The sequence below is a fragment of the Nymphaea colorata genome, chromosome 2 (assembly GCF_008831285.2).
Source record: "Nymphaea colorata isolate Beijing-Zhang1983 chromosome 2, ASM883128v2, whole genome shotgun sequence".
NCBI lineage: Eukaryota > Viridiplantae > Streptophyta > Magnoliopsida > Nymphaeales > Nymphaeaceae > Nymphaea > Nymphaea colorata.
In genome coordinates, this window is record NC_045139.1 from 123,325 (window position 1) to 146,731 (window position 23,407).

General features: G+C 42.2%; 2 protein-coding genes across 3 annotated transcripts; both read left to right on the forward strand.

The window, feature by feature from the left end:
• Positions 1 to 8,551: 8,551 nt before the first annotated feature.
• On the forward strand, positions 8,552 to 13,621 carry LOC116247600 (transport inhibitor response 1-like protein). Of its 2 annotated transcripts, none has more exons than XM_031619791.2 (4): positions 8,552 to 9,897; positions 10,703 to 11,273; positions 11,629 to 12,118; positions 12,223 to 13,621. In XM_031619791.2, the coding sequence occupies exons 2-4, from the start codon at positions 10,765 to 10,767 to the stop codon at positions 12,979 to 12,981; spliced, it is 1,758 nt and encodes a 585-aa protein (XP_031475651.1). In that variant the 5' UTR covers positions 8,552 to 9,897; positions 10,703 to 10,764; the 3' UTR covers positions 12,982 to 13,621. The 2 variants fall into 2 exon arrangements, with proteins under 2 accessions (XP_031475651.1, XP_031475649.1); XM_031619789.2 differs by having other exon boundaries at positions 8,553 to 9,897; positions 10,093 to 11,273.
• Positions 13,622 to 18,943: 5,322 nt separating this feature from the next.
• LOC116247601 (laccase-11-like) lies at positions 18,944 to 21,521 on the forward strand. The gene is made up of 6 exons (XM_031619792.2): positions 18,944 to 19,101; positions 19,232 to 19,383; positions 19,466 to 19,710; positions 19,813 to 19,941; positions 20,079 to 21,002; positions 21,110 to 21,521. The coding sequence occupies exons 1-6, from the start codon at positions 19,000 to 19,002 to the stop codon at positions 21,238 to 21,240; spliced, it is 1,683 nt and encodes a 560-aa protein (XP_031475652.1). The 5' UTR covers positions 18,944 to 18,999; the 3' UTR covers positions 21,241 to 21,521.
• Positions 21,522 to 23,407: the final 1,886 nt, after the last annotated feature.

A 23,407-nucleotide genomic window follows, 5' to 3' on the forward strand; every position in this document is an offset into this window, starting at 1 on the left:
GAACAGTGGGGGAAATGTGGTGAGTAATAGCTTGTATGCAAATGGAACCACCACGGTGAGTGATTGAATTTTGCACGTCCACCAGAGAATGAAAAGCCAAGGGAGCATCCATGTCTCCTTGAGAGAGAGGGAAGAAATTGAGCATCGGTAGATGGATCCACAATTTTAGAAAGACCTATAATTCCTTCACGCTCAGTCGCTCACCACCAATTAAGGATATCAATGGATCCATGGATCAGTCTGCACACTAGAAGTGCGTGTCGGTTCCGCGATGCAAACACCACACAAATCACTTCTTACGGATTTGTATCTAAAGCTGGAAATGTCCAGTTAGCAGTAGTTGCAGAACACCAACCCAGATCACTTCTTAAAAAATTGGATCTAAAGATGGACATTTCCAATTAATAGTTAAATTCATTAGATGTCAGAAAAATGACAAGAAAAATAATGCATTAGAAAGAGGCGACAGGGGAAAAGCTTGTAAATCACATGTAAAGTTTGTATATATCTTGTTGTGGATATGCAAGAAGTTCTAATTGATTTGACTGTTTTTTATTTGATGGTTAAAAAATCGATCATTGGTCATAATGCTAGAGCAGCACTAGCCATCATATTTAAGCTGGACAAAGACGAGGGTTCAAATATTTAAACGTATCTACATCTGTCACCCAATCCTGATGAATGAACAGGGCCCGGCCCATTTACCTCCACCGCCATCCTCCACAGGCACGGACTGGGGTTTCTGTTTTCCGAACACAAACTCTCTCTCTCTCTCTCTCTCGTCTTTCTCCTAATCTCCCTGAAAATTTTGAATCAAACAAAGAAGACGGATCGGAATGCAGCATCAGTTCCTTTCACCTGACCCTCCATGATCTCTCATGTGATTACAACTTTATTTTTACGGTGGACCTTTAATTGTTATCTGCTATTGTTTTCTAATTTTTACTTTCACATTGGGAAGGTTAATTTAGTTGCCTCTGCGTTAGAGCATTACATCACATGTCTACATGAAAGTGAGGTAGTTTTACTGACAATGCATGCGTGTGTGGTGACTCTTCTCTATGTTTGTCTGTTTTACTCATGGAGTTGGTTACGTGCTTTTTATAACTCAGTGAGGAGTTCAATGCTGGCTTTGGGTCTCACACACCATTATGGACAAGCAAAAGTTGCTCGATACTATCCATACTACCAGAGGTAAATCTGCTATTCAATTTTCTCAGTCTCACAAACAGTATTCTCATTTTCTAAAAATGTTTTAGGGCTTTGGGTGTAGCAAAAAAAAAAAAATTATGGAGGAAAAGAAGTTTGAGAAAAGTGCATCAGTTAGCATCATTGACCTGATGTTGGAAAACTACAAAATGTAAGTCTCTTTTTATTTCATGTACTTTCTGCATGCCTAGGCATGTGTGCAGACTGATTCTTATTGACTAGCATATCTTAGGATGCTGAAGTCATATTCTTCTAGCACACTTTTAAATTTTCTAGCATGTCTTTGAATGACAAAGCTCCTTTGCGACAATATTCGGCAGTCTATGTTTCTTAAGCTGAGGCAAATTCTAAGACAGATAACCATGAGCTCTACATGACAAGTCTATTGTTTTTATGCCTTTTTTTCCTTTCTCTGCTGGTTTTTTCTTGCTTTCCGGACCATCATGTGTAACCTTATAGTGACAGGTTACTCTTTCCTGGTAACATGCTTGGATTGTTATTTTTGAGAACTTTTACCTTATAGCCTAAAATGTCCTATTTGTAAGTTAATATTGCATTAATTTGTAAAGGAGATGGATGGTTATAAAATCTTTGATACCTGTGTACCGCCTATTTAGGACCAAGATCCAGTATTATCATATTACACGTTTCTTTCTTAATGGATTTGCTTCTATTGCTATATTTCACTTGTCCATTAGCACACTTTTGGTTTGTCAACAGATGCTACACCAAACTCCTTTGTTGCCTTTTTCGTTATGTTGATAACTCGATTCTTTTTTCACTCAGTGGCTAAATCTAGAACATTATAATTGATGCAGATCGTAAATGCAGATGGTTGTGGTGACCTTCATGATGTTGTTGGTGAAGACTTTTGGTTAGCGACTCCCATCCCTGCTGTAGTATTGCTTTTGAAGGATAAAAACTTATGATGCCATTTAGTTGTTCTCTCTCAGAAAGTGTTTAGTTGCTAAACTGTTCATCTGTGTTTCTTTTTCTAATCTGAATAAAATGTGGTTACACCTTCAGGAAGTGTCTTGATGGGGCACTTTGCAAGTCGCACACCTTGTACACCCTTTAGATGGGAAGATTATGATGCAGAAATGATAATCGCCTAGGAGGTATGTCATTCTTTAAGTTAGTCTTTGGCAGTGAAATGTCGGTGTCTAGGTAAGTAGGTGCAAAGAGAATAAATATTTTCAGTCGGTTTTGTGATGCTCCTTTCATGTATGAACATTTCTATTGTGGGAGAATTGCTGTTGAAAAGTTTTCCCTTTTGTAGGGCTGCACTTGGTTCTTTAACAAAAAAATCCGGCTTTCTGACCTCGATGTGCTTATATTATCATTTGCTTGTGTATTTATGTTCTCTGTGCACTCATGCATGTGGGAACATGTGTACAAAGTACAAACACATATTTTCATGTATGTGTATGTGTGACTTAGGTCAGTCACACCATGCTGCCGTATTACCTCTTCATTGATGAGTCATCTTACTAACTTCATATTATAGGTTGGATATAATAATGTGCTTTTGCATGTGAATTTTCGTGCAGGCTCTATGTAATGATTATTGTGGTGAAGCATATGGTTCCACTGACTTGGATTCACTCAAGAAGATACAACATGGAAACCTAAGATTGGCATATTACTGGTATCAGTTTCCTCTCTGTGTTCATATGTTTACACAAGCACATACTTGGGCAGGCTGTATTACAAAAAATCCATATAGTAGAACTTCTCATGGAAGTCGGTTTAGAATTTATGCCCCTCAATGCTACTAATGGCATTTGAGGGACAGGAAACCCAGTTTCTGAAGTTCTCATGTCTAAAACATCTGGCTTTCAGACCGATTCCCCACTTCCACTCCTGAAAAACTGCCGATCAGGAATAATATTTTTTTCTGGAAAATAAAACTAGTTCTTGCTTGTGCATAATATCATTAAGAGAGTATCGTCAGTCAGGTTATTTCAAGGTATGAGTAGTGTGACCACTTACACTCCTGGAAAGAAGCCCATCAGGAATGGTATTTTTGTCTTGGAAAACAAAACCAGTTCTTGCTTGTGAGTAATACATTAAAGGAAGTATCACGTTATTTGAGGGTATGAGTAGCGTGATGGAGGAAAAATAGGTTTTTCTGTGGTTTGAGGAGATTGACTTTGACTGGTTGAGAATGAATTCGTGAAGTTGATGCAGCCATAATTATGGAATCGTAGAATTAAAATTGTCATTATTATTGATGAAATGATAATTGCATTATCAAACATAGAATTTTGATTTGGGGGTTCTCATTTATTCCACAATTAAAATATCAATATGATTCCCATAAGTTGGAATTGCTTTTTTAACTCTGTTGGGGCATAAGGTGTGAAAGCTTTAATTCCCCTTTCATCAAACAAGTAATTTTTAATTTTAAAACCAAAATGATATATTATTAAATACTAAGGCAAAAAAAAAATTGATTTTTCATTTTAATTTCAGTTTGAGGTGGAATTTTGATTTAAAAATTGTGATTCCAAAATCATAAAAATTCCAAGCCATCAAATGCCCCCTAAAAAACAATTTATTAACGAATTGAAAAATATATTTCGAGTAGCTAAAACAAGTGAATTCTTAGTTGTTTTAAATTTTTTGGTAAGAGTTGTTTCACCATCGATTCTTTATGGATCGGCCATTTGGGTGGTCACCTAATTACTCATACATGATCCAAATAATTCATTACAAGTCATTGATATTCGATCACCGTTCATGCAACACACACACAATTGCAATCATCTTCTCGGTCACCCGGTCTTCACAAGTAGCGGCCGTCTGTTGCACGTCGAGTGTGGCTTAGGTAGCATTTACTTATTATTTTGTTGTGGTTATGCAATTCACGTGCATAGATAGAATCTTTTTGTTATGGTTCTGATTTTCATCCTTCATGCCTACAAATAGAGAAATTTGTTCCCAGCAACAGCAAACAAAAGCCATCAAAGGTGCATCATCAGAAAGGGGCTCGGCCATTTGTGCATGTGGAGAGTCATCTTAACAGGTTGCAACTGTCAAACCAACAGCCATTGATTCAAGTTTGCAACAAGCTGCTTTTGTGCTCCGGTGAGATGGGATTACAAGGAACGTGCTCCGGTGAAATGGGATTACAAGGAACGTGTTATGCGCCAAGTTGGCTGGGATCTTAGTCAACTGTCTTTTTGGTAATCATTGAGGATGTATTTGATTTTTATGTTGTAAATGTTCTATTTTTTTGCTAATAAAAAGGCAGAAGATCTATCCCTCGGCAGAACAAAAAGGGTATTTGAAAATCTGGATTTTGTTTTCATTTTACCCATTCGTGGAATTAAATTTCTAAAAGCTCATGCCATTTCTATATTTCCAAGTATAATTCAGTGCAGTTGCCCGCGCATAGAGAGATCGTGCCCATGCGTCAATCCACAAGTCATATCACATTTCTGTTCATATTCTTGACAAAAGGGCTTTGAGCCACATCCTGTGGAGTTGATTATACCATCACACAGAGGATAACTAGACGTGGATACTTCATGAGGGCCCCAGTTCAGGTCAATTAGTCACCATTAAGTCGAGATTATGCAATGCTGGAAGAAGAAGAAGAATAAGAAGTAAATGCACCCTGAAAAACGAAAGCAAAAGAAGAAGCCGTCGACTACCATCTCTCCCCACAGTGATGGCAAGTATACTGCAGGAGCTACGGACCTTGGAGATAGATGGAGACAAACAGAAGAAAGCGTCGTGCAGGTTGTGCTGTTGTGTCGTGTATCTGGCTGATTTGATTCGGCACCAAGTGAGGAAGATGGCCAGTGGTTTTGAAGGCCACCACTTTTTCTTCTGTGACAAAAAATGGGTGCAGAAGAACGGCCAGCGATCGATGGTGTACACGATCGTTAAGTTTCATAAGGAAAAAAAAAGAACACTCAAGCTCACAGAAAACCATGCCTGTAAACCATGCAGTGTTCAGTTGACATACATATATATATATATATATATATATATATATATATATATATATATATATATATAGCAGTACTTCAACATATTGCGATCGACTTGTTAAGAGATCAACGGGGCAATCCTCCTGTTGTATTGGTTGAAACAGTGAAAGGAGATCTTTTTCATTTCTTCGTTTTCAAGTTAATAATTAGCAGAGCCTTTTTAATTCCGATTCAATTAACGGAGACTTACTTACCATACAACTATTTGACGGATCAGATTCAGGAGTATCTTATTTAAGCTGCTGACGCAAGGATTTAGTACTGCTAGAGAGAATTTGCTCGCCGGCAGGTTATAGGTTGCAGCCTCACTGTAGCTTAATTTCTTGCAAGACAGAACCGCACCTACATGCGGGGTGAAATATCGTCGGATCGGCGGTTGAAGCATGACGAAATATACATCTATATATCGTGCCGAATAGCTAAGTATGGTGTTGCTATTTGCTAAGCACAATTAAAGGCATAATAATTGATTGGAAGGGAAGTAATTAAGAAGAAGAAGTCTTTCACATTTTAGCCTAAGATTTTTTTTTTTGCTGTTACCACTTTAGAAAAACGTTCAAGGGAAAGTACTCTAAGAGGGTGTTTAGTAAGAAGATTGTGTTTTTGGAACAAAATGTTCTTAGAATGAATTTGTTTCAGGAATCATGCTGCGGTTCTGTCCAATATTTGATTACTGGATCTAAAAACAACATTCTTAAGATTCTAACCGTGGGTGTACTCTTATCAAGATATACTTTTACATTAAAATCAGGTGAAGATGTCAGTCTTCTCCTCTCCCCCTTGAGTGTCTCCTCTTGAGTTTCAAGGCCGACAAAACATTTTCAGGCAGGCAGGAAGAAAATTTTGAATTCTTTGAATAATCTTTGAATTTCTGTATAATAGGCAACGGTCAGGTTTCCCAACCAGATATATTCATATAGAATCACGTCACTGTGCCTGGGAGGTAAGATTAGCCTTAATTAAGTAATTGAATATCGTCCTCGAAGACATCGGATCCAATATTGTCAAACAAGAGCCATCAAGCATGTCGTATCTGTTTAATACGCGCTGCAGTCATCTCCTCACCATCACCATGGCCACCATCTTCTGCTCAGCGGTCACTCACTCACCCTCTTCCTGCAAACGAGCAACCGACTTTTATTTTCTGAAAAGATCTTTCTGAACCGTCAAAATCGGCCAGGGTGGGGAGTGAGAGAGTGCACGGGAAGAGAGAGAGAGAGAGAGAGAGAGTTCTTGGACGGATGCCATCAATCTTCAGCAGCAGCGGCAGCAGCCGTGTAAGCGTGGAGGCCAGCATGCAAGAGATTCGTGGGGTCCATGTTCGGTGATTAAGAAAAAACATTCAAATGTCTTTTTCCTTTCCTTTTCATTTTCAATTTTCTTGGTAGAGCACTGGTGACTGACCCACCTCCTCTTCCATGACGTTGGTTTTACTGTTTATCTTTTGAAGAAAATTTCCTAGTTCATCCATGACCCAATTTTCTGCTCTCTATTTGTTGGAATTGTTTTAAAACAAAGAGCATGTTCAAATGAAGCACGAGAAGAGACAAAAAGGGAATTGGTTAAAGAGGAGGGAAGAGCAGAAAGAATTTCACATGAGATTTATTAGGAGCCCCTAAGCCCAGGCAGTGCAAAGCTAGAGAGAAAACACCACTGAGGTTTTGCTCATGGTGCCGCTACCGTCAAGATCAATTGAGACCACACGATAATCTCCAAACGAATTTCACATGGCATCGGCTCTCCCTCTTCCCTTTCCATAAATATATACATATATAGACCGTGATTCCGGAACGATTCTCCCTTTTCCGGCGGATTTCCCGGCGGCCTGCTCGTGTGTGCAGCATTACCCACTCCCCTCCTCAGTGACACGTGATCTGAAGCACTTCCAACGGGACGCACGTCTTTTTTTGTTAAATTTGTTTTTTTTTTTCGTCAACTCAAAGATTCTTGCCGCACGTGCAAAGGAAATCTCTAGAGAATTAAAAAAATGGAACAGAACACGGTACCATACAACAGCTCAGACTCTGCTGCTCGTTTTGTGTTTTTATGTATCAGAAATGCGAAGGTGAGGGCGGCGGCAATCGGATCGACATCATTCTACCTGCTCTCTCTCTTCTTTGTTTTCTTTTCCCCCACCTTCACATGAGCTATGTAATTGCAGCGAACCCCCACCTCCGCATGAGCTATGCAATTGTAGCGAACCCCCAAGAACTCGAAGCGTAGTAATCAAAATGCATCGCCTTCCCTCCTGCAGATGCTGCCGTCGCAAAAAGACTTCCAATGCAGCCTCCTCCTCCTCCTTAAATGGCAGTAGCCAAACTGGGGCACCATTTTGTCTGATATTTTGCTCGTGAAATTCTTACAAAAACATACTCCTGTTTTGACAGAATAGCATAAACGTGTTTAGATTCCGATTTCTTTTATTTAATTGCCTAAACTGCACAAATAACAAACCATCAAGTGAAGAAGATTCAAAGTTGAGCGCGTTATAACAGCAAAACTTGAGTGCGTTTTTGCAAGAAATTCTTTTCATATCCTACTCATATTATTATATTCAACGAACATAATGCATTACATTAATTTTAACCACTTTCAGACAGGCATATAAATACACATGGTCGTTTCATATAAACATCTATACCATTTCTGAGGGTCATGATGATCCTTATAACAGCATTTATGGCGACCATGTGTACATTGGCTTCTTTTATCATATACTTATACATTCATACATATATATACACATTAACAAGGGATATACATATATACATACACATTAACAAGTGGTGTATATATGTACATATCATACACTTAAGTTTCAACATGCATAATTGACGTTTGGTGACAAAGTTGGTTATATGCGGTGTACAAAATTTCGTGTATTAGTATGGTTAATGATAAGGTACGATACCCCTCATTCACACTTAAAAAAAAAAAATTATAGAAACATCTCCTTTTTTATTGCTTAATTAACCGGGACATGAAGCAGTCAATCTTTACTTAGTTTGGTGATGGGTGTATATGTGCTAATAAGTGAAATTAACCAGTATCAATTGGTGATAATTTTTAGGTGAGTACTTTATATTATAAACTACAGTTGGCCGAACAAATATCAACTTGGAGATTAAAACTTGCTGAAGAACTGTAGCTTTCCATAGCGTAGTAACAGTGCACACTGGCACAGGAAACGGTACAATTTGTTCAAAGGAAAATATTTATTCTGCGGTTCCACCTCGCGAGTAGCCTACAAGTTGCAACATTATTTTAGTTCTTTAATTTAGATTGTTATCCTTTTCTGCATAATTATGCTTGTTCGTGCCATGGCGTGGTCGGTACTACGGATCGAGGCAGTAGTCGGCGCTCCTTCCTCCTCCCACCAAGTTGCAGGCACGCAGTCTTGCTTGCGACTTCACACTGATGGTCTTGTCGTTCTTCTTCCTGTCTTACTTACTGCCTTTTACTGTAAGTAGTCTTCTCACTTTGTCCAAAGGGAGTTGAGGAAAAACCAAAGTCCAACTTATCCTGATCATCTCCAAAACTTGGACGCCTTAATTTCCTTTATATTTTACAATTTTTCTCTCATTACGTGCACTGCACAACGCAGAGAAGAACGGGGTACTTTTCTTTTATTTTCTACTTGCTCCTTTTACGTTGCTTCTTTATGAACAAGTTGCCTGGTTTATCTTTTTCGCATTCTGTGTGCTACACACTCTCACCCGTCGCTTCAAATTTGAGAAAGTTTGTCCTGTTTATTCATGGAAAGAAGAAAGAAGAGACGCTCCTGGTGTACATGTGTGTGCGCTTGAGAGAGACAGAGAGGCCGTCGAAACAGAAAGCGCCACTTTCCGATTCTTCTTCTCTCCACAAAATTTTCGAGCCACACGGACAGAGATGAGCATTGGGGAGCGCAGTGCCCGATAGCCCCCTTGCTTTATTGACATCTGATCTCTGAGAAAGAGGGGCAGACGACCATTTTGGTCGTCCGGCGAGGTGCATCGGCTTTTCATTTTCCGACCGTTTCATTCACCGTGTTTGCTTAGAAAGGCCAAAGGTATTCTCGTAGTTTCGTGCTTAGGGGAGGGGTTTGGGGGCTTCTGGCACCCCCGAATTTTATCTTTAATAATATATAGGTATATCTTTTTTTTCCCCTTGCTGGGGCATTGACCGTACCGTTCGTCCCATGCCACCCCTGACCCGACCCCTCTCTGTTTTATCACTCTGTTTCTTGTTGAGTGGACCTCACAGCACCCCTCCTTCCTCCTCCTTTCTCAGTCCCTCTTCCCCTCCCCAACCCAACCCTCCCGCCCGCCCAGATCGTTCTTCTTGCTTCACTGAAAGGCGGTTAAATCGTCCCCCGCTTGCCTCCCCTCCCAAAAGACCAGTTCCTTGGAACCCGAGTTGAGTGCCTCCTCCTCCCCCTTTCTCCCCTCCTGAACTCGCTGGAAGTCTATCCGGTCTGCTGTTTCTTCCCCTTCCTCCCTCAATCTGACCTGTTTCAGAGACTCCCTGTTTTCCTGTGTGCTGTAGGGAAGCAAGATTCTTTGTGCTGCCCGCGTATGGGGGGGCTTGTTAGAGGGAGAGTCTGCCTTTATCTTAGGCTGTTTTTTATCCTTGCCTCCTTCCGTTGATTCAACATCCCAGCTTTGCCGGTTCTTGCCTGCCTTCCAGAGCTCGTTCTTCTTCACGGGTAAGATTGTATTGATTGTCGCCGAATACCTGCTTCTTGCTTTGTTTTCTTCCTTTCATTCAGAAACTTTCCTTTTTTTTTCTTCTTTTGTTTTCTCTTTCTCCCTCTCTCTGCCCACCGTCCCCCCTTCCTCTGTAACTTTTCTTTTTCTATCCGAGATGGGCGTCTGATTGTGTTTCTGTTTTTTTTTACCAGTGACCCACCTATTTTGTTTGCGAGGTGCCATTGGAACCGATGACTCGCTTTCCTATCAATTCAATCATTGTTGCCGTCATCTCTTCTTGGTGTCTCATGTACCCCAGTTGCTGATATGGAGAGCCTCCCGTCTGCCCCTTGATGGAAATAGGTCATCCCCATGGATGGAGACGCGGTGTACGCCCTTCAAACTCCTCCTGGATGCTTTAACCCAATAATGGAGATTCCCTACAAAAGTGGCCTTCTCGCTGTTTAGCATTTTGAACATCCTTAGACTCGACCATCTTGTGGGCCTCCTCCCCAGCCCGAAGCCGATTCTGTGCTACCCATTTTTGATCTGTAAACGCAAGGGGAAAAGCACATGCGGACAACCGCACCCACTGGTCGTCCTTGGAAGTTAGTCCTCTGGCGCTTATCATCACCATCATCATTGTCATATTCCTTCTTCTCCTCCTCCTCCTCCTCCTCCTCCTCCGCCTGCCATCATTTTTGTTAGAAGTTGTTAGTGCTGCTACCGCTTCTGCTGCCCATCTTCCTCCATTATCTGTACTTGGGCTTTATAATATAACAATGATCCCTCATTGAGCTCAGTCGGTGGCCTGATTAATAGGAGGAGACATTTGTATAAACCAAGCAAAGAGGGAAATCCGAGGACTCTTCCTTGACAACTTGATGGATCCGCAATGCCAAGACTTTGGGACGGAGACCCAGAAAGAAAAGGTTGAGACTGAATCTTCCTTTCCTGATGAGATCCTGGAACACATTCTCGGCTTCATTTCCGAGCGCAAGGACCGGAATGCTTTTTCATTAGTCTGCAAATCCTGGTTCAGGCTTGAAGCATTGAACAGGCGCCATTGTTTCATCGGCAACTGCTATGCCGCGTCTCCTGAGGTTCTCATCAGAAGGTTCCCCAGGGTTAAATCTCTTGTTCTTAAAGGAAAGCCGAGGTTTGCTGATTTCAACTTGGTCCCCCAGAACTGGGGAGCTCATCTAGGTCCTTGGGTTGTGGCCATGGTTCCTGCTTACCCATGGCTCGAAAGCCTTCATCTGAAGAGGATGAGTGTTAAAGACGAGGATCTGGACATTATCGCTAGCTCACTACCAAAGTTCAAACAGCTGATCATTGATTGCTGTGATGGGTTCAGTACTGGTGGGTTGGCTTCCATTGCCAGCAAATGCAGGTACTTCCTTTTTCATTTTTCTTTTTCATCCTCTTCCCTTGCAGTTCCATTTTCTGTTTTTTCTCTTTCCTTTCTCTTGTTCATGCTTAGGTTTCAATAAAGCATGCTTTTAATAGTGTCAATTGGTGTCCAATGATTTCCGCCATGATTAATGCCCTTGGCCTCCAATTGTAATTACATGATTTAAGTAGTGTTTGTCTGCTCACCAACCATTGGTGCTGTTTAGTATTGCTTGATCATTTGATTGAATGTTTCCTCTATATTTTCTTCATTATCTTGGCATTCACTGATGGAGGTTGTCTTGGGGTTCTAGTGCCTTCTCTTAGCTGTATATGGGATGTTTCACTGTGTGCAGAGAGCTCACCGACTTGGAGCTGAGTGAAGATCATATTGATGACAATGGGGCGGACTGGTTGTCGTGTTTTCCCGAGACAACCTCTCTTGTATCTCTGAGCTTTGAGTGTTTAAACTCGGACATAAATTTCGACGCCCTTGAAAGGTTAGTGTCGCGATCACCTTCCCTGAAGAAGCTCAGATTGAACAACTCGGTTTCTATATCCCAGTTGCTGAAGCTCATGACAAAAGCACCTCACCTCACCCACTTGGGAGCTGGGTCGTTCCGTGATGAGGTTACACCAGAGCTTGCACTCCAGCTGTCTGCAGCATTCAGACGGTGCAAGGAGCTGAAATGCCTCTCCGGTTTTTATGACTTCATGCCAGAGTACCTGCAATTGATATGGCCCGTTTGTGCTAATTTGACATCGTTGAATCTTAGTTATGCTCCCATTGCCAGCGATGAGTTGGAAGAAATTATTTGCTTTTGCCATCAACTGGAACGCCTTTGGGTGTGCACCTCTGCCTCTGCTTTTGTGTAGTTAAATTTAATTGCTCTTGTTATTGATTTCCACTCTTGACTCCCGAGTTGGTTAATCTACTGACTGGATCACAGGTGCTGGACTCGGTGGGAGATAGTGGGCTGCAGGCGGTTGGTTCTACTTGTAGAAATTTGAAAATGCTTCATGTCTTTCCAGCAGATGCTAGAGAAGACAGCCCAGGAGGGGTATCTGAAGAGGGGCTTGTCGCCATTTCCAAAGGCTGCCCCAATCTCGAGTCAATACTTTACTTCTGTCACAGGATGACCAACGATGCTGTTATTACTATGTCGCTAAATTGCTCGAACTTGACCTGCTTCCGCTTGTGCATCATGGGTCGGCGCGCCCCTGATCATGCAACAGAACAGCCCATGGACGAGGGGTTTGGAGCAATTGTGAAGAACTGCAAGTCCCTGACAAGATTAGCAGTCTCTGGCTTGCTCACCGATAGAGCATTTGAGTACATTGGACTGTACGGGAAGTTGGTTAGGACGCTGTCTGTTGCATTTGCAGGAGATAGCGATCGATCCCTTGAATTTGTACTAAACGGGTGTACCAATCTGCAGAAGCTTGAGATAAGGGACAGTCCATTTACTGATAAGTCTCTGTTCTCAGGTTTGCACCGCTACGAGGAAATGCGGTTTCTATGGATGTCCGGTTGCAATCTCACTTTGGAAGGGTGCAAACGTTTAGCGAAGCTTGCCCCTCGTCTCAATGTGGAGGTGATCAATGAGAATGCGGTGGATGCCTCTGAGAACCAGGTGGAGAAGCTCTATCTGTATAGATCCCTCGCTGGCCCTAGAAATGATCTGCCTTCTTTTGTCTCTATTCTTTAGGATTCATATCCGCCACCAACCACAACTGTTTGTTGGGTGATCTTTGGAGGTGAATCCCTCTTAGTCTTAGTGGGTAGCCTTGGCCTTTGGATGATGGGGATGTATGTGGTTGCTTCATTCAAGTGGCCGGTTTGATGATATTTGCTGCTAGGAAAGGTAACAGATCGGCTGGTCACTGTCTATGATATAGCATCCACAGCCTTGTAGAGGGAGTGGGGCCATCCATACATCTGATAGTTGGTCAATGATTCTATGGCTGCCAGAATAAATTTTTCCCTTAAAAGGCTGAAAGAAACGGTGAGGCTCCGTATCAGCAGGGATTTATAATAGATGAGATGCTCTTCAAGTGGTTGTTGATGGAGGTTGCATCAGTCTCAACAAAGCAACGCTGTTCCATCATCATCGTGGTGGTTGTCGTCATCGTTAACGCGCAGGGGAGAGAGAGATTTGCTTAACTCCATTTTCTTTATTAGAGAGATTTGCTTGACTTCTCCTTTTCATTTTTATTGGTTATCTGTGAATGTAGTAGAGATCAACAGAGTCTTTTCGAGAGATGCCGTGAGTCACACTTCTCTCCTTGGGTCAAGCATTGAATAACTGTTCGGTTCCTCAAAAAATGGGACTAAAAGGTTTTTTTTTATCTCGCTCTTATTTATTGCTGACTTTAGTTGTGTTTTTTCAATTAAAAAATGCATCCTAACGCCTGAGAGGGTTAGTTGGGATCGCATTCAGATAACCGGTGGCTTACTTAGGATGGAGCACGCCTAGCGATTCCTTGTCCTCAGACGCGATCCCAGTTTACTGCAGCGGGTCTCTTCTATAGCTCTCCCTGCGCCTGCCCCTTTATGATGTAGCCTTACACGTAGCTTACGGGGTAATGCAGCGCCAGAGCCGCTGTTGGGTTCGGTTATATTGCACATCAGTTTGACTCTATCTGCATCCGTTCTTCTTTTGTGTTGTCCACGTGTTATGATGACGAATCTGTTCTCCGAACACATTTTCCTCAAATCTGAGAAGAACCGTCAATCTTTATGTGCTAGTTTTCCTCTTTACTTGAAATTATGGCTTTGCTTTTCCTGGACTGGAAGCGGTTTTTCTCCCGATGAAGTCCGAGGGATGGACGAGGGAGGATTGTTTAATCTGCGATGCCCCTGTTAGTATTGTTTTTCATTTCCCTGGACCATGATGTTGAACTTGCGGTCGATTAGCAGGCCATTCAGAACGATGGTAGGACGGAGATCAGAGAGCAGAAGGCTCTCAGGTAAGTCCCAGCAGTTGTCATCGTCCAGAGTGAAGAAGCAACGCCTCAAACCGCAAGAGTTATCTGAAGCGAAGCACCGCATGCCTCCTCGATAACCGGATGTGTGGGCATCGTAGATTTTTACTTATCTAAGTGTTTTTTGCCTGAGTCAGATCAACCTGGCTCTTATTGTTCGCCTTTACCTTGCTTGTAGAAAAAGCATCCAAAAGAAAGACCCACGGTGGTTATTGCTGTGGCTCTTTTAATTTCTCTTTCTTGAGCAGATATCCCTTTTGCAGAAAACTTCGGCCTACCATCTCCAGTTTGACTCGTTCGCCAACTGTCGGTGGAGCCATAATAACCACAGTGCGTCAACTTCTGCTACAGTACCGAGTTTTTAAAGGGAGAGCGGGCTCGGAAGCTTTCCTTTCTCCTCCTCCGTGGTGTTCCACTTTTCCGCCCTTGCTTTGTCTTCTCTACGGTCGTTCGTACGTGCTTCACTCTTGCATCTTGATTGCGGAGTCTGTCGTCTTCGCCTATGATCTTTATTGCTTGGTTTGGAAGGGCAGGCAAGTTACATTAACTACAGTGGTCGATGAAACCAAAGACACGAATGCCAGTTGGCCTATTTGCTGGCATGATAAATCAATGTTCCATTCCGTATATGCGGTTCCTTTCTCCGTAATGCTCTTCACTCTTCTCTTCCTTTCCCAGTTATTGGTCATCCTTGTCTTACCAATTATTAGTGCACGACTCCTCTCATTTTTCACGGCTCTATTCTATGTATTCTCGTTGGGACTGCTAGCTAACTAGAAAAGGTGGGTCTCTTCTTCTGCCAATCTATTACTGCCGCCACTTGCTGTGTGTGTTTGAGGTGTAACTTGTCGTACACTGATCTTGTTGTCTTGCCCTCTTGTCCATCGTATTCTCAGCCGGTACATCTCACCTTGAGCTCCAGACTGATTATTGTGCGCCCCGCGAAGGAAGGCTTTAATTTGCTCATGCACAGAGCAGGGGAGGATGCATGATCCTCGAAGCTTTATTTTCACAGAAGCATCCTTTTCTCTATGTGTCATCGCATCTTGTATACATCAATTTAGGTGCCTGCAACACCACTGCGCCAAGTTCATTTGTAAAGCTTCGACGTAGAATCTGTCAGAACAGAAGCCAGGGTTGCATTCCGCAATATACTTTGCAGAAATATGAACCTAACTGCCATAGGATACTCCACTCCTCGCAAATATGGCTAACTGTGTCTGCTGGTAGGCGCTTTGACTGCTTTAGTGGATGGTAGTAGCTAGGTAGGCAGGAATGCTGATTCCCCTCTAGCTAGGAGCTTGAGAACATTTCAAGGCTGACATTACAGGTGCGCACCTATGGAACTTCAGGTAGCGCTGTCAAAAGATGACCGGCCTTATTTAACATAATTTGGTCATAGTTGGCAAACTCGTCGGTTTGGTTGGTTCGGGAATCACTTGAGTATGCTAGGATCTCTAAAAGACTTAACCATGAGTCAAGGTTGGCCCGGCTTGTCCCTAACTCGGTCGGACTCCCTCTGTCTCAGCCTTGATTCATCCAGACTCGCCCGATTCAGCTGCTGTGATTTACATTATAGTTACTTTTAAAACTTGACCAAGTCGACGAGTCAACTCCCCTTGCTGACCCGATGACCCAGCCATCTGCCGATCTGAGCTGAGTCATGGGTTTGTTAACTATGGATTCACCTTGGTGTGAAAATCTCAAGATCAAGATCTCCTTTCTTGAGCTTGAATTTGGGAACGATAAGAGGGAAATCAAAGCAAGCAATCAGTTCATTAAATGCGAAAATAAAGGAGTTGTTCTTTTCTGTTACTTAGGATCACATTCCATCAATGCCAAGGACCCATGTGGAGAGATTGTAATTTAAAAGCCTACTAGCTCGATCCATGTGACAGCTAAACGTTGACATATGCATTTATAGGGCTTATATTTCTCTTTCTAGATCTCCCTCTTTTCTATAATTTCTGCTTTTACAATGGGGACAGTTAGACATCACACTTCCACCTTCCCTCCCTTGCAACTCTTCCAAGTACTGTGGTACTCTCTCCTTTAACAGTGTAATAATGTGAATTTTAAAAATGATTATGACTAATATCCGAAAGAGTTGGCACAACTGATGGGGTAGGGATTGATAGGCGGCTATTCTCCATTTGAAGTTCATGAGACTTCAACTTATTGTATTTCAGGAATCAAAAGTAGGCCTGATAGTGGTATCCTAAAGGGATGGGTGCACCCCAAAATATACTGGTAACTATGCATTGACTATGAAATGCTCTTGTTGTTGCTCTAGTCTGAATGTAGCGCTCCACAAATCTTTCCGGCAAATGCAATTGTTGGGTAGGGCACCATTCTTTTCCTGTATCCTCTTAAACTGGTAAAATTTTTATATGGATGTTTATGATTTCTTGTACTTAATGAAACGGGCATCTCACAGTCCGTTACCCAAGCTAGTTATTACATTGTCCCTGTGTACGAAATTTCATTTGTCATTTTAATAATGACAAAAAATTCCTATGGTTAATACAAAAAAGAAACTCTTTTTTGTAGGAACAAAAAATGAAACTGCAAAAAAAAGATTTAGAAATTCGATAAATGTAAAGTTTATTAGTTTATATATACATATCGTTATAACCAATATATCCATATATATGCATATCGTTATAACCAATATATCCATCTAAGCTGTAAAAAAGTGTTTTCATTTTTTTGTCTCACCAATTGCTTTATTTCATTATCTGTTAAATATTTTAATATTTCATGAACATTACCTCATACTTATGTTTAAGGTTATTTCATACATATGTCTGTTCTTTCATTATCTTATAAATATTTTATTATCTCATACTTATAGTTAAGGTTGTTTTATATCTCATAAACATTATCTTATACTTATGTCATACATCCATCTGTTATCTCATTATCTCATAAATATTTTATTATCTCATTAATCCATATGTAATGTTTGAGCATAAAAATAAACACGCATATTGATAATAAAATTCACATCCGGCATATGCTCGTTATATATGCGCAAAGCGACGTACAAAACTTACTCTCGTTGATTACTGCATGCATCAAGAAATTGGTGTTCGGCCTAGCTACATAAAACTCATTCTTCTCAATTTTCTCGCAAAATAAAGCATGCATGGCCAATTAAATTACATGAGGGTGAAAAACGGACGGAAGCTGTGGCCTGTGGAAAACAATGACTTTTCAATGTCTTAAGATTTGAACTGGGGTCTCTATGTACCGTTGGCCGCTTCAAATCCCACCACATAATTCGCACAACCCTAGGCTATATGACGATTGCGTGTTGTTTAATTATTATGAACATGTCTTCTCTGGAAAAAATGATATGAAATCTGAACTTGGGGAGTGATGATGCACGTAGCAGTTCACCCTGTTCATTGGTCAATGCTGATCCCGCATAACATTAAATTTCGTCAATACTTGACGCAACCTGATCGATGCAAACTGTTGAGATGTAACCCACTGTCAGGTACTGCAGTACCGATCTAGTCTAGTGGCATCTCTCTCCATCGAACTTATCCTTTCCTGTCCTGGTCTGACTTCGATCACTGATAAACCGGAAAATGCTAAAACCAGCAACGAAGATTTCCCGGAGAACGATATTGGCGTATAAAAGTTGAGATGTATAAAATTTGGGCGCCGTCCTTTTGCCTCTTGGTGCAGGTTCATTAAGTCGTCTGCTCTTGGAGGCCGTTCCCGCTAATCTACCATCAGTCATCTATGCAGAAGATGTATTAACAATAAGATCACACAATTAACAAATATATATGAGATCTGCCGGCGTGCTGCCAGTTTTTGGACTGGTCGAATGCCGACCCTTTCACCACACAGTAACCGTACTTCGCACTCAAACGGTTAAGCAACTTAAAACTTACTCCTGCTGCCAGCACGAGCAGTGAACCATTTGACGTTGACAAGAATTGAGTTCACCTAACCTCACTTGTCCTCGGACTTGGCTTGTAAGTACCCACATGATCAATGGCGACGAACAGGAAGCATTCACCCAATTTAGTTTTACTCATAGATGATTGCTGCTGAATTCAAATCGACAACCAATGGGGCGGGGCCGAGGTCGACGGATCGGCATCAGATGCAGTCACGAAAAACGGGCCACAAGTGCCTGCTGCATTTCTTCGGTTGTAACCATGCTTCTTCTTCTTTATACATATATATACTTAGCAAGCAAAAGTCAAGTGATATTGTTAGATTTAAACTATTATTATTTCTAATTAACTTTTTCATTTATTTTTTAAATAATTTTTGTATCGTTGGTCGATTCACAACCAAATCGATTAATATGCAAAAAGATGAATGTTCTTGTTTACCTAATGCCAAATCATTTCTTTCGTAATTATGTGTAATTGTCTATCCCAATTATGACTGCCTCAGCATAACTAATTTCAAAGGCAAGGTAATGTGACTTGCGTCAAATCTGGGACGGACATTCATGGTATCTACCGTCTTCTTCTGTTGACAGACTAACAGACGACCAGCTGTCCATTCCTTAGGAGCCCTCCTGCGCACTTAACTGTTCACTTAAAGTTTTTCTCAGATCTTGCTTCGAAGAACTGTTCTCTCTCTCTCTCCCTCCCTCCCAAGAAAAGAAAAGGAGCGAACAACCGCCATCACGAGTATAAAAACCAGGAAGCCAGCTCCCCCTTTGACCACTGAACTACCACATTGCAGCAGGGGAGAAGACGGGAAGAAGGATGGTCGGCTGCTGCTTCTCCTGTTCTCTTTGGTTCCTTTTGTGTCTCGCGGCCCTCTTCATAGTGTCATCAGAGTCCGCATTGAATCGTTACCAATTCGATGTACTTCGTTTCCCCTGCTGCAGTTGCAGTCGCTAGTTAATTAAGAATTTTTGCTTCTTCTTCCAGAATTTGTGCTCCTTACGGTCGTCGACTCAACCTGATGACCATCTTTCAATGAGATATATTTCAGGTTCAGGTGAAGAACGTCAGTAGGTTGTGCCATGCCAAGCCCATCGTCACCGTGAACGGCAGGTTTCCTGGGCCTACCATCTATGCTAGGGAAGGAGACCGGGTCGTTGTCAACGTCACCAACTACGCCCAATACAATCTCTCCATTCACTGGTAAAAAGATGCAATATATATATATATATATATATATGGACGTTGTTTAATTGATTGAATAATTACTTGGCGGGATGAACAGGCATGGTCTGAAGCAGTTCCGTAATGGCTGGGCTGATGGACCAGCCTACATAACACAGTGTCCGATCCAGAGCGGGCGCAGCTACGTATATGACTTTAACGTCACAGATCAGAGGGGAACCTTGTGGTGGCATGCACACATTCTATGGCTCAGAGCCACCGTTCATGGCGCCATCGTCGTCATGCCCAAGAGGGGCGTCCCTTATCCTTTCCCCCAGCCTGATGCTGAGCTCAATATTGTCTTAGGTGCCTCAGCTTCCTGCAACTTCTAATTAAGTTCTAACCCCGCGACACACAGTACGTATCTACATGATCTCCCTAGTAATCAAAGGATTGGTGTTCTTGTAGGAGAGTGGTGGCACAAGGATGTTGAGGTGATTGAGAGCCAAGCCAACTCCCTGGGTGTCCCTCCAAGCTTGTCTGATGCACATACCATCAACGGGAAGCCAGGACCGCTCTTCCCTTGCTCCGAGAAACGTACATATAAACTTGTTAGCTTAATTTCTTCTATCAACTCATTGCTACAATATATACACACACACAGACTCTCTCTTAAAACGCTAATTCCCATTTTCCATGATCAATTTCCTGCGCGCGCGCTCTTGCATTTTCAGACACGTACGCGATGGAGGTGGAAAGCAACAAAACATACATGTTGAGGATCATCAGCGCTGCGCTCAATGATCAGCTCTTCTTTAACATCGCCGGCCATAACATGACGGTGGTGGAAATCGATGCCGTCTACTGTAGACCCTTCTCCACACACGCTTTGCTGCTCGCACCAGGTCAGACCACCAACGTTTTGGTTCGCACCAACCAGGTCCCTGGCCGGTACTTCGTGGCCGCAAAGCCGTTCATGGACGTCCCCATCCCCGTCGACAACAAAACCGCCACCGGAATCCTTCAATACAAGGGTGTCCCCAACAGTGTCGTGCCCAGCATGCCGCCGCTTCTCTCCAAGAACGACGTCGGCTTCGTGAAGAGCTTCAACGACAAGCTCAGGAGCTTGAACTCTCCTCAATTCCCCGCAAACGTTCCTCTTCAGATCGATCGGCACCTCTTCTTCACCGTGGGGTTAGGGAGGGATCCATGCCCGACGTGCTTGAACGGGACCAGGTTTATAGGCGCAATCAACAACATCACGTTCACTCTTCCCACTGTGGCGCTGCTTCAGGCGCATTATTCCAGAATAAGCGGCGTGTTCACGAGGGATTTTCCGGACAGGCCGCCGACGGTTTTTAATTTCACCGGTGCACCACTAAAGGCCAACCTCGGCACCAAGGTCGGCACCAGATTGAGCTGGATCCCCTTCAACTCCACCGTTGAATTGGTGCTTCAAGGCACCAATCTCGTCGGCGTTGAGTCCCATCCCTTCCATCTCCATGGTTACAACTTCTTTATTGTTGGAAGGGGAATCGGCAACTTTGATCCCGACAAGGACCCTGCAAGTTTTAACTTGATCGATCCTCCTGAAAGGAACACAATTGCGGTTCCTACCGGTGGATGGACGGCCATCAGATTCAGGGCTAATAACCCAGGTAATTGATTAACCCGCATTTATTGGGTACATACTGTTCATTGAGGTGCATATATGTACTGTAAATGGTAGAGGCACTGATCAATTAAATTCTTATATCCTTTCCAGGCGTATGGTTCATGCATTGTCACCTGGAAGTTCATACTACGTGGGGATTGTCAACCGCTTTTCTGGTGGAGAATGGAGATCGTCCTGAAGATTCTCTACTGCCTCCCCCGATGGATCTTCCTCCTTGCTAAACTGCTCTCGATCACGAGGGAATATAATTAAGGCGGAGAGAACAAGATCCATCGGTATATATTGTTTGATCTTAATTCGTTTGAGCTAAGTGCTCAGTTTATTTCCTTTTCCTGTACAATTAAGTTGCAGGAAGTATATATGCCAAGTGCGATGTTGAAGAATGTCAGATTAGACACGACATCGCACCAAGTGAGATTGGCATTGTCCCATAGGTCTTCTCACAAAAATGGAGAGACTTTTGTGCATGTTTGCAATAAAAGCACCTGGAATTTGGAAACCATCGACTGTTTCACGCATTTCGTGGATGATACCTCCACCAAATTACAGGCAAATAATTCCCCAGCAATCGGATCAATTTGCGGACACCGGACGTGAGCACTCATGTAGTTGAGTGCATATACACTTATACACAGGCTTTAACTAAATTAAAGGGATGCTTTGATCGGGATAATGGATGGGAACTCTATCACCTAATTCATAACCATATTCGTGTTGTAGCACTGCTGCAACATTGCAACGTTGGGCATTAAGTCTCTGTTTGATGAGAAAGAACGGAGCCCCACAGGCCACAGATATATAATTCACATTACAGATATATACGGCATTACTGTCATACCGAGCTAGGCTATGGCTCATGTGATAAGACGAATTATTTCGTGCTACAACTGAGACAGACAGGTGTGAATCGTTTATGGGTGTCCGACTGTCTTATACATATACATATATAGGCGCCAGCGTGTGGATTGTCCTTCAGACCAGATTCAAACGTCAATAGTATCAGAACTATGTTAAATGAATCTGATGGTATGTCAGTCAAAAAGAAGAACAGGGGCAGGATTTACGTGGTTCGGCTTGAACGCCTACGTCCACGGGAGGAAATCAACAACTTTTCTTATTTTTGCTCTGTTACATTTGCACGTTGCAGAGTATAATTTATTTTGAATTTACAACGGCTGAAAGAGCCAAGAGAGGAAAGAATGAGCGGAAGGAAAGTCGACGATCTGCAACGTTCTTTTCTTCAACGTTCCTTTAGGAATTGTCTTTCCATAACAAAGTAAGGAAACTCGTTGGGAGGGATGCAACGGATATATCTCCATGAGTTGATTTTCTCCAAGGGCTGTAACAATCTCCCCCTCAAGTTGGTGCACAGATGTCAATCTGTCCCAACTTGTTTGAAATAAATTTGTGCTTGTTCTGTCCAAGAGCTTTTGTTAGGATATCTGCAAGTTGATTGTCACTATTAACATATGGAGTTTCTATAGTTCCATCTTGAATTTTTTCTCTAATAAAATGACAATCAACTTCTATATGTTTCGTCCTCTCATGAAAAACTGGATTTGCTCCAATATGGATTGCTGCCATGTTGTCACACAGGAGTTTCATGGGGTTCTTTACGTCCACCAGCATGTCTTTCAATAAAGCTTTCAACCATACCAGTTCACAAGTACAAGATGCCATAGCCCTATATTCTGCCTCTGCACTTGATCGAGCTACGACTGACTGTTTTTTGCTCCTCCATGTTACTAGATTTCCTCCAACAAACATGCAATAGCCTGATGTAGATCTTCTCATTGGGATTATCAGCCCAATCTGCATCGGAGTATCCAAAGACTTCGAAAGATTTGTTTCTTTTCATTAAAATCCCTTTTCCAGGCGTTCCCCTTAGATACCTTACTATTCTATGAGCTGCTTCCACATGTGTCGATCTTGGCTTATGCATGAATTGACTTATAAGACTAACTGCATAAGTAATATCTGGACGAGTAACAGTAAGGTAAATTAGCTTGCCGACCAATTTTTGGAAACTATGAACATTTTTCACCATTTCACCATCATCATGCGTAAGTTTGCAGTTGAGTTCTAATGGAGTGTCGGCTGGCTTAGCTCCCATGCATCCAGTTTCCTTAAGGAGATCCAAAACATATTTCCGCTGACATAAGAATATTCCTTTATCTGAGTGTGCTACTTCTATACCCAAAAAGTACCTTAATCTGCCTAAATCTTTTATTTCAAATTGGCTATGAAGATACTTCTTGACTCGATTCATGAAGTCAATATCGTCACCTGTCATAATGATGTCGTCAACATACACAAGGAGAATTGTGATCTTTGAACCTCGTGTGGAAACAAACATGGTGTAGTCCGCGGAGCTTCTTTTGAATCCAA

Coding starts and splice junctions, on each gene's coding strand:
- LOC116247600 (XM_031619791.2), top strand. CDS start 10,765: ATGGATCCGCAATGCCAAGACTTTGGGACGGAGACCCAGAAAGAAAAG. Junction 11,274..11,628: donor TCCATTGCCAGCAAATGCAG/GTACTTCCTTTT, acceptor CACTGTGTGCAG/AGAGCTCACCGACTTGGAGC. Junction 12,119..12,222: donor ATCAACTGGAACGCCTTTGG/GTGTGCACCTCT, acceptor ACTGGATCACAG/GTGCTGGACTCGGTGGGAGA.
- LOC116247601 (XM_031619792.2), top strand. CDS start 19,000: ATGGTCGGCTGCTGCTTCTCCTGTTCTCTTTGGTTCCTTTTGTGTCTC. Junction 19,711..19,812: donor TGAGCTCAATATTGTCTTAG/GTGCCTCAGCTT, acceptor GTGTTCTTGTAG/GAGAGTGGTGGCACAAGGAT. Junction 21,003..21,109: donor ATTCAGGGCTAATAACCCAG/GTAATTGATTAA, acceptor TATCCTTTCCAG/GCGTATGGTTCATGCATTGT.